The sequence below is a fragment of the Vespa crabro genome, chromosome 8, assembly GCF_910589235.1.
Source record: "Vespa crabro chromosome 8, iyVesCrab1.2, whole genome shotgun sequence".
In the NCBI taxonomy this organism is placed as follows: Eukaryota; Metazoa; Arthropoda; class Insecta; order Hymenoptera; family Vespidae; genus Vespa; species Vespa crabro.
The window spans coordinates 7,041,732-7,051,731 of NC_060962.1; the positions used below are offsets into that span (position 1 = coordinate 7,041,732).

At 31.3% G+C, this 10,000-nt stretch overlaps 1 protein-coding gene across 5 annotated transcripts in view; it reads right to left on the bottom strand.

Annotated features, from left to right (window-relative positions):
• Nucleotides 1-10,000, bottom strand: part of LOC124426373 (acetylcholinesterase-like) — an 81,654-nt gene that overhangs the window by 315 nt on the left and 71,339 nt on the right. For all 5 annotated transcript variants that reach the window (XM_046968004.1, XM_046968002.1, XM_046968000.1 and 2 more), the window contains exon 8: nt 1-1,407. This exon is cut by the window's left edge and continues 315 nt beyond it. In XM_046968004.1, the coding sequence (XP_046823960.1) occupies nt 1,172-1,407 (236 nt within the window). In that variant the 3' untranslated portion in view covers nt 1-1,171. The remainder of the gene's footprint in view (nt 1,408-10,000) is intronic.

The following is a 10,000-nucleotide window of genomic DNA, read 5'->3' on the forward strand; positions in this document are numbered from 1 at the left end:
ACGCATCCTATCAAATCAGTCATCATTATCATCATCATTATCATCATCAGGCATCATTTCAGAACGGAGCTAATATGGATGAAATATTCGCGGCAGATCGTTCATTCATCCACATTGTCTTCTCGTTTTCACTCTGATTCATTCACATATTCATTCGTTCATTCATTCGTTCGTTCGTTCGTTCATTTTCTCTCTCTCTCTCTCTCTCTCTCTCTCTCTCTCTCTCTCTTTCTCTACAACATTTTCTTCATTGCACTTCATTAATCCATATCGCGGTTGATCGTCGGAGAACGCGTGAGAAGGATAATGGCCGACATTACGTTCTCCGTTCGACGATTTAATCTATTTATATATATATATATATATATATGTATATATATATATATACATATACATATATTTATATACTTCTTGTGTTTGTTGTTATTGTTGTCTCGTTCTTTCTTTTCTTTTTTTCTTTTTCTTTCTTAAGAACTCTCGGAAGATATATTTCCATCGTCGTCCTAACCCTCATCGTCGTTATCATCATCATCATCATCATCATCATTATCATCGTCATCATCATCGTCATCATCGTCATCGTTGTTATCGTCGTCATCATCTTATTATCTCGATGGTCGTCGATTTTGGCTTTCGTTATCTCGTACCCGACGAGATTATCATCATCTCATACCCTTACTTTATGACAACATCATCCCCCTTGTTTTATGACAAAGGGGAATTACCGATTGATATGTCTGTTTTTTTTAATCTTTCACTATTTTCCTCGTCCTATCTTCATATCTTTTCTATTTCTTCTTCTTCTTCTTCTTCTTCTTCCTTTTTTTTTTGTCTTTTTCTTTTCTTTTTATTTGTTTTTTTGTCCTTTTTTTTTAATCATTTTTTTTTTGTTTTGTTTCTTTTTTTACTCGTTTTTTTTCTCCTTTTTCTTTCATCAACGTCAACTCGGCTACCTGCCTCATCGTACCAGAATCATTGGTATATGTATATATATATATATATATATATTTTTTTTTTGTTTTGTTTTGTTTTGTTTTGTTTTATTTCAACGATTATTTGCTCGATCTCTTTCGATATATATATATATTATGTACTCGTTTCTCGACTACCATTCGACTACTTCTTCTTGCTGTTGTTGTTATTGTTGTTGTTATTGTTATTAGCTATTAGATCAACGACTTGGAGTTCCCATAGGAGTGAGGACGGCTCGTGCGACGTGCGTTAAACGAGGTGCAGCTTCGTAGGTACCAGAAAGTTCTAACGTCGTCCTCATTCGCATTAATGCAATCGTTCCAAGGGTTAAACCAAATACCAAAATGAGGTGGGAATGTAATATTATACCATTCATCCCAAGATCATGATTCCCTCTGGCACTGCTGCAATCCTTCGGTGGCATTTCGAGTTTCGCTGTAACAAAAAGAAATTGATTTCGATTAATATATGATTATGACGGTCGACAATGATAAAAGTGACGTTCGATTAGTATTAGAGAAAATGATCGTCTCCTTTTTATTATTTCTTTTTCTTTCTTTTTTTTTTTCTTTTCTTTTTTTTTTTTCATCGCGTATTATCAAGAAATTTGTCACGTTAATAATTGAAGTATACTGTGAAATTGTGCTGAAATTTATATCATTCTTTTTTCCTTTCTTTCGTTTTCTTTTCTTTCCTCCACCCCCCTTCCCCCACCCCCTCTTCACTCCTATGAAAATCTCGTTAAATAATATCGTAGAATGAAAACGATTCTTTTCGTGATTCATTTCACCAAGTATATATATATATATATATATATGTATATATAGGTATATTATTAATAATTTATATTACCCTCTGTGTGTATCGTTCTCTAATTATCTAAAAAGTTGAATTATCTTGAAATAAAAAATATATAAACGGTCGGGTTCTCACGTGCGAATCATTTCTTTCGTGCCGACTTCTGTTTAAATAATTTTTATTTAAAACTATGAGAAACGAAAGGAGGGAAAAGGATAGAGAGAGAAGTAACGAAAAAAAAAAAGAGAGAAAAAGAAAAGAGAAAAAGAAAAGAAAAAGAACAAAGGAAAGAAAAAAAAAAAAAAGAAAAGAAACAAATTATATATACGATCGCATTTTGAAAGGAATGCGAGGTCGACCTCGATACTTTATCGAACGTAAATAAGTGTTCCGGGCAATTATTATCGCAGCGATTTATCGGCTACCCTTTTGAAAATCATCATCATCATCATCATCATCATCATCAATTTCTTTTTACCTTTATGTTTCTGTCCAACGAATTGTCGGAAATAACTTAAAGTATTCGTGTCTCCAAAGTTATGTCAAGCGGTGGTGTTACGGTTAAAACTTAACTTAATCACATTAATCTTCTTTCATATCAGACCAAAAGTCCTAGTAATAACGATTAGTCCTATCGAACTAAGTTATCGAAGAGTCAACGTATTACAAATGTACAGTATATACATACATATATATATATATATATATATATATATATATATATATATATATATATATGTATATAATTTATGATGATTATACGTTTAGAAAATTTTCGTTTATTTTTTTAATTCATCGTTCAGCAAAATAAAATGATTTTATTTCTCGAGTAAGAAAGAAAGATAGAAAGATACAGATAAAGAGAGAGAGAGAGAGAGAGAGACAGATAGAAACAAAGATAATACGATCATAACAGTTTTCTTGTTTAACACGCAAAGGTAATATTTCCCATTGCGTTAGACACGAGCACTTTCTAATATCATCTAGATTAAATCTAATGCGAACTAACGCGTAAAGTGTTCTTGATCTTTCGAGAGGGCGGAAGGAAGAGAAAGGAAGGGTTGAGGAGGGTATGAGAGAGAGAGAGAGAGAGACAGAGAGAGGGAAGGAGGAGAGACGAGGTTATGAGAGAAACGGAGCAGAGTTCGAGGACACCGAGTCACGAGCGTGTAGCCACCCCAGACGTATGCATATGCATGCGAGTAATGTGGAATACTAATGAATGACCTTCCGAGTAATTGCCGTCTGATATTTCACGCCGTCTATATTCACTTTCTTCATTCGTTTAATCGATTAGTAACTTTCTATTATTTCTATTATTTCGATGATCTTTTCTAATCGATCCGATAGAATTTTATTTCCTAGTAATTTTTTTTTTCCCCCAATATATCACACACATACACACACAGACAAACACACACACACACACGCACACATACACACACACGCACACATACACACACATATTGAAATTTATAAGTTTTTCATAAATTTGAATTAATTATAATATATGTTATTATAGTTATATTATATTATATTATAATACAAGAATTCAATTGAATAAAATATATGTATATATTGTATATCATTATATATATATATATATATATATATATATATATATATATATTTATTTATAATAATAGTGTATATGTTATATGTATATGCACGTATGCATGTATTTGAGTATATTACAAAAAAAAAAAAAAAAAAAATAAAAGAAAAAAAATAGAAATTAACAAATTGACGAGATATAAATCCTTGAAACTAATTCAATGCGAGTGACTCGTTAAAATTTAACAGGATTCGTCAAAGACAAGATAGTAAGATCATCTCGTTGATATTAACGATGACACACGTTATTATCATTATTATTTAACACGATGGCATATAGATCCCTTTGAAATCGTTATCTATTTATGTGAAAATTATTAATTACCGTTTACTTTGCCCTTTTTGGTTGGTCTATGAGGGACAAAAAAAGAAATAAATAAAAAAGAGAAAAAATAAACCAACGTTGAAGAAGTAACAATATTTCTTTTTTTTTTTTTCATATGCTTCTCTATCTCATTAATAATAATCAAATTACGAATGTCGACGTTCCTTCTAGCTTCCGAGCTCGTTTCTATTCCATTGTTATTAATTTTTTATTGTGCTCCGAAATTATGCTTGCGTACGTACTTACATATGTATTGTACATACATACTTCAGTAGTATATATAATATATATATATATAATATGCCGGTGTAATTAAAAAAAAAAAAAAAAAAGAAAGAGATAAAAAGTTTTACTTTCAAAAACATTCATTACTTATGAAAATTGTTTACCATTATTAAACACAATATTATTCTAAATAATTTTCTAACACGAAAAACAAAAAAACAAAAAAACAAAAAAAAAAAAGAAAAAAGAAAACAAATATTCTTTATAATTTATTTATTATAAAATATTATTATACGTATGTACGTAGTAATATATCCCTTTTATAGAATATATTTACTATAAAAAGTAATCTATTTGTTTATAATAATTATTAGAAAAATTATACAAATTAAATAAACAAATTATTATATAATATTTATATGATAATTCTTTCAAGGAGAACTTGATTAAGATAAATAATTTGTTTAGATCTCTCTCTCTCTCTCTCTCTCTCTCTCTCTCTCTCTTTTCAACTATTCAAAGTATAAAGTTATAAACATGAAAAATTTCTTTAAATATTTGAATATTAAAGTTACCAAGCATGCATCTTGAAAGTTCGAAAGGAGCTAAAATACATTAAGGTAGCTAGCTAGCTAGATATCAATTTTCAAGCATCATAAAGACGCAGGAATATTCTTGCGATAATAATGCTTAGACGACGAGACATTCTCGAAAGGGTTGACAGAGAAAGAAGAAAGAGAAGGAAAAGGAGGAGGAGAAGGGGAAGAAAGAGGAGGAGGAGGAAGAGAAAGAGGAGGAGGAGGAGGAGGAGGAGGAAAAGTAGAAGGAAAAGGAAGAGGAAGAAGAGATAGAGAAGGTGGTAGTAGAAGAGGTGGAGAGAAAGAAGAAGACATTGATAAATCGCTCGGAACGGGTAATTTGTAAGGGTGCCATTTAACTCATAGCCGATGGTTGTGAAAGGAACTAAAACGGCGGAAATTGTAAACGTTGACGAAAGAGAAACCTTTGTTAAAGATGAGGGAAATGAAAGAAGAGGAAAGGCATAAGCTCCGTCAAGGGATTTAGACGTTTATTGTTATTCGATAAGATTATACACATATTAGATATTTTGATAATGAATGAAACGATTTTAATTCGTCCTTATTGAAAATCATTCTTCCTTTTTTTTTTTTTTTTGTTTCTTTTTATCATTGTAACATTAAATAATACATATCGTAAGTAAAATCGAAATAAAATTCTATTCTCGTTGTTTGGAAATATAAAAACATTTTCGATTCTTCCCGTAGATCGAATTGATTGATCCCCACTCGTGACTGAAAAATGTTTTATCGTAAAATGAAAAGGGGAAAAGAAAGAAAGAAAAGAAAAAAAGAAAAAAAAAAAAAAGAAAGAAAAAAAGACACGACGTAGCAGATGTAAGAGTTTAAATTGAAAAAATTTATCGGAAATAAATCTATCCATATCAAAATTTTTCTATCGCAAAGTATAATGTATGTATGTTATATAATATATTAAATATATATTACATTATTAAATATTAGATATATATATATATATACATATATAACGTAAATAAAATGATAAATAATAAATATAGGTTGAAAATGAAAAAATTAAAAAATTAAAAAATTAAAAAGAGAAACAAAAGAAGAAAGAAAGAAAGAAAGAAAGAAAGAAAGAAAATAAAAATATTACATTTGACGGTACTCAAATAGGAATACATACATACATATATACAATGAGATACAACAGTTGGGTTTAATCGAAACATTCCTGGACGGTCGGACGACTCGAATGAAATTAATATTCGTGCGATAAAGGAATAAAAGGGAGCAAAAGGTAGGTAGGTAGGTAGGTAGGTAGGTAGGTAGGTAGGTAGATAGGTAGGCAGGAAGGTAATGGTAGGTAGAGATAGGTAGTTAGGTAGTTTCAGGACACAACCAGAGTGGAAAGGAACGAGTAGGCAATTATTTCTACGGACTGACGGACTGTTAAACCGAATGTTATACATATCTATGTACATACATATACATACGTACATATATATATATATATATATATATATATATATATATATATACATACGTACATACATATAACGCGAATTGCACGCGACAAACGATTAATTTTAGCTTCGTCAGGGCGGTTAGACGCGCGTGAAATCACGAATTCGTCGAGCTGGACGAACGCGATGTGTAAAGGGCTATAACGAGAAGGGATGAACGAGATTTGGGAGGAGCTTAAGGGGCTTGAGGGGTGAATGGTATTGGTGATGGTAGTAGTGGGGAGGTGGGGGGGGGAGGGGTGACCGTATTAAAAGGTACGCGAGAGATAAGGGTGATTACACGGGCCCGGGCCACGTCGAAATCACTCGTCGAATTATTATCGACGCGTTGCCGCACGTTTTCCAATCCCCACCCCCTCCATCCTACATCCTCCATTCCACCCATTCACCCCATCCCCCTCATCCTCCATTCCCCATTTACCCATTCCCCATTTCCCCATTCCCGCTTTTCGCTTCGTCTCACACCGTTGCTGCGAGCGATCGATTTATACCGGGCTGAACCAACGTAGCTATACAAATCTAATGTATCGATTGAGAATTAGTCGTTCGGAAATTTCGACTGGTTTTGATATTTTCTATTATTTTTCCTTTCTTTCTTTTCGTCTTCTTTTCTTTTTTTTTTTTCTTTTTTTTTCTTTTTTCTGTTTTCTTTTTTTTTCTTGTGTGTGTGTGTTTTTTTTTTTTAAATACAATACGACTTTTAGTCTTTTTTATTTTTTGTCCAATTATTTTTTCCTTCTCTCTCCTTGTCTTTTCTTTTTTTTTTTTTTTTTTATTCTTTTCTTTTCCCCCTCTTTTTTCATACTATACCTACTATCGCCTTAATCGTACCGATTTGTATCGTTCGAAATAACCGAGCAACCATGTTCTATACTCTTCCGAAGTATCATTCTTCGAGAATAGACACATGTACATATACATATATATATATATATATATATATATATATATATATATATATGCATAGTATGTACAGTATATACAGTTACAGTATACATACACATGCATGTACGTTGGTATTGTACGTAGGTATTTCATTCTTTCATTCGACGAGAAAACTTTCAAATTGGCAGGGATTCAATTCTACTTCGTTTGCGAAAAAAGGGGGTAAAATAAAAAAAAAAAAAATTGAAAAAAGAAGAAAAAAGAGGAAGAATGGAAGAAAAGTAAAACGGAAAAAGAGAAAAGAAAAAAGAAGAGAAAAGAAAATAAAAAGAAAAAGAAAGTTAAAGAAAAGAGAAGAGACATAGAGAGAGAGAGAGAGAGAGAGAGAGAGAGAGACCATCTCTGAGAATTGAAAGGGGAAAAGGGAGCAAAGAATAAAAAAACGAATAAGAGCGAAGAGCGAGAGCGAGTGAGAGAGAGAGAGAGAGTGAGAGAGAAAAGGAAAAGTAAAAAGGGAGGAAAAAAAAAGACACACACAAGGGTAGAGTCGGTCAGCCTTCGAGGTACGATTCTGCGACGATAGTAACCCCCTCTTCTCTTACCCCTAGGACCCTGTCAATCCAATAGTATCCCCAGTTGAACGGAGGACAGAGAATACGTCCCGTTCGTTTATTTGCGTGCGCGTGCACACGAATACGTACATACGCACGTGTAAGCAGCTTGAAACACAGTTAAACTAGAGAGAGAGAGAGAGAAAGAGAGAGAGAGAGAGAGAGAGAGAGAGAGAGAGAGGAAGAGGAAGGGAGAAACGAGAGAGAGAGAGAGATACACGATGCTGCGGCATCGATCGGCAGCAGTGCCTGCCGGCCAGTTCCACCCTCTCGTGTCCTCTCTCGTTTACCCTCTTCCATCCTCCGTCGTTCCTTTCGTACAGGGGGCACGACGATCAAAACGCCTCCCCTCCAATACCCCTTTTCGCTCAACCGCACCCTCTTCCGCGACCCGGCATAGTCCTCTTCTATCTCTTTTTCTCTCTCTCTCTTTCTCTCTCTCTCTCTCTCCCTCTTTTTCTCTTTCATATTTTCGCTTTTCATCGCTTTGTCAAATTATTATTTTCGTATAGAACAAATACGCTTATAAATGTATGTATGTATGTATGTACGTATGTATGTATGTATATATGTATGTATTTGTAGTTAGAGATGCAAATATATTGGAAAGTATATTTAAATATATTATAAATAGATAAATGATAAAATTCGATATATACAGACACGTACATATAATTGGATATAATAGAATTTTGATATTGCAATAATTTATACACTTTGTATATAAATATATTTTCCAAAATATTCTCATGTATTAAATCCATATGTGTATATCATTTTATATATATATTATTATAAATATATATTTATCTATCACATTAATCAAAATATGTTCAAATATTTATATCATTTAAATATATAATATGACATGAATTGGAGAATAATAAAATATAATAAATTTGTACGTAATCATTTTGTCAAATATATTTATCATTTATATATAGAATTAATATGTATAATTTCATTTTAAATTTGTTGTCTTGATTTGTTCAATACTGTCATAATTAAAATTGTTATCAAAGAATATATTCATCATTCTCTTTCTCTCTCTCTCTCTCTCTTTCTCTTTCTTCAAGTTTTCTTGAAGATCTTATATTTGATAAGTTAATATAATAATACATTTTCTCTCTCTCTCTCTCTCTCTCACTTTCTCTCATTTTACATTTCGAATAATAATTTAGAATAGGAGAAAGGATGTTCATTTGTACGATTCGACATAACGTAAAGGAAGAAGATAAGATACGTTCTCCATCTCGTTGTTTTTTAACAAACGAACTTTTCCTCGGTATTACGGTTTTGAGCAATAGCGCGTAAACTCTCGTTTTCTCTTCTTGTTAGTTGAGAGAAGCTCAAACTTCCTTCTTCGGCTTCATTCTCGTTTAGTAGAACGACTTAACGAAGAGAAATAGAGAGAAAGACAGACAGACAGACAGACAGACAGAGAGAGAGAGAGAGAGAGAGAATCTGGGTTTGTCAAGATTTTGAAAACTCATTGGATACTTTACAAAATATCACTCTTTATATATATATATATATATATATATATATATATCTTCTTCGATAGATGTCGAAACCCATCAAGCATTACGAAAGATACCTAAATATATCTACATAAAGGTTCATATAATTTTCAATTTAATTATCTCGTTGATGGTCAATAAAAGTAATAATATCAGTAATATTTTTGCAAATTATATTATCCTCCTATCAAAAAAAAAAAAGGATAAATCGGATAAAAATTAACGAGTCAATTAGACTTATATAATTATCTTCTAATTATATTAGAATAAATACTTACAAATAATAGTGGATTATTTTCATTCGTTCGTTTCCGTTATCCGATAATAATAATAATAATAATAATAATAATAATAATAATAATAATAATGATAATGATAATGATAATAATAATAATAATAATAATAAAAATATTCACAAAACAAAAACGTACAAAATGAAGTACGTAAAAGTTTACTTTGTTAAATTGAACATATAATTATTCTTTGATTTTTTCTCGATTATTAAAGTTGTGTTATTAGAAAAGTAAGAACCATACATTTAAAAAAAAAAAAAAGAAAAAAAATGTTATGTTTCGATTAAACGACGTATATATGTATATACGAATGTATGTATGTATGTATGTACGTATGTATCTTATTCGTTGAATGCCAAAATTTATTAATACTTTCAACAATTTGTCTCTCGATTTTATAAAAAAAATGAAAAAAATGAAAGAAGATAGAGCCGTGATTTAGATATACTTTCTCTATCTTTTTATTTGTTTGTAATTCTTGTAAGAAAAATATGATAGATAAATAGATAGAGATAAAGAATATCATTGGATCTTTATACGTAAAGTTCTCTCGTAAATCGTTGAAATGATAGCAACATGCTTGAAGGATGCAACATGGAACGATGTTTTTTTTTCATCGATGAACACAGTTGTTAAAGCAATGCATCTCTCTCTCTCTCTCTCTCATTCTCTTCGTCGTCATTGCAATTAGT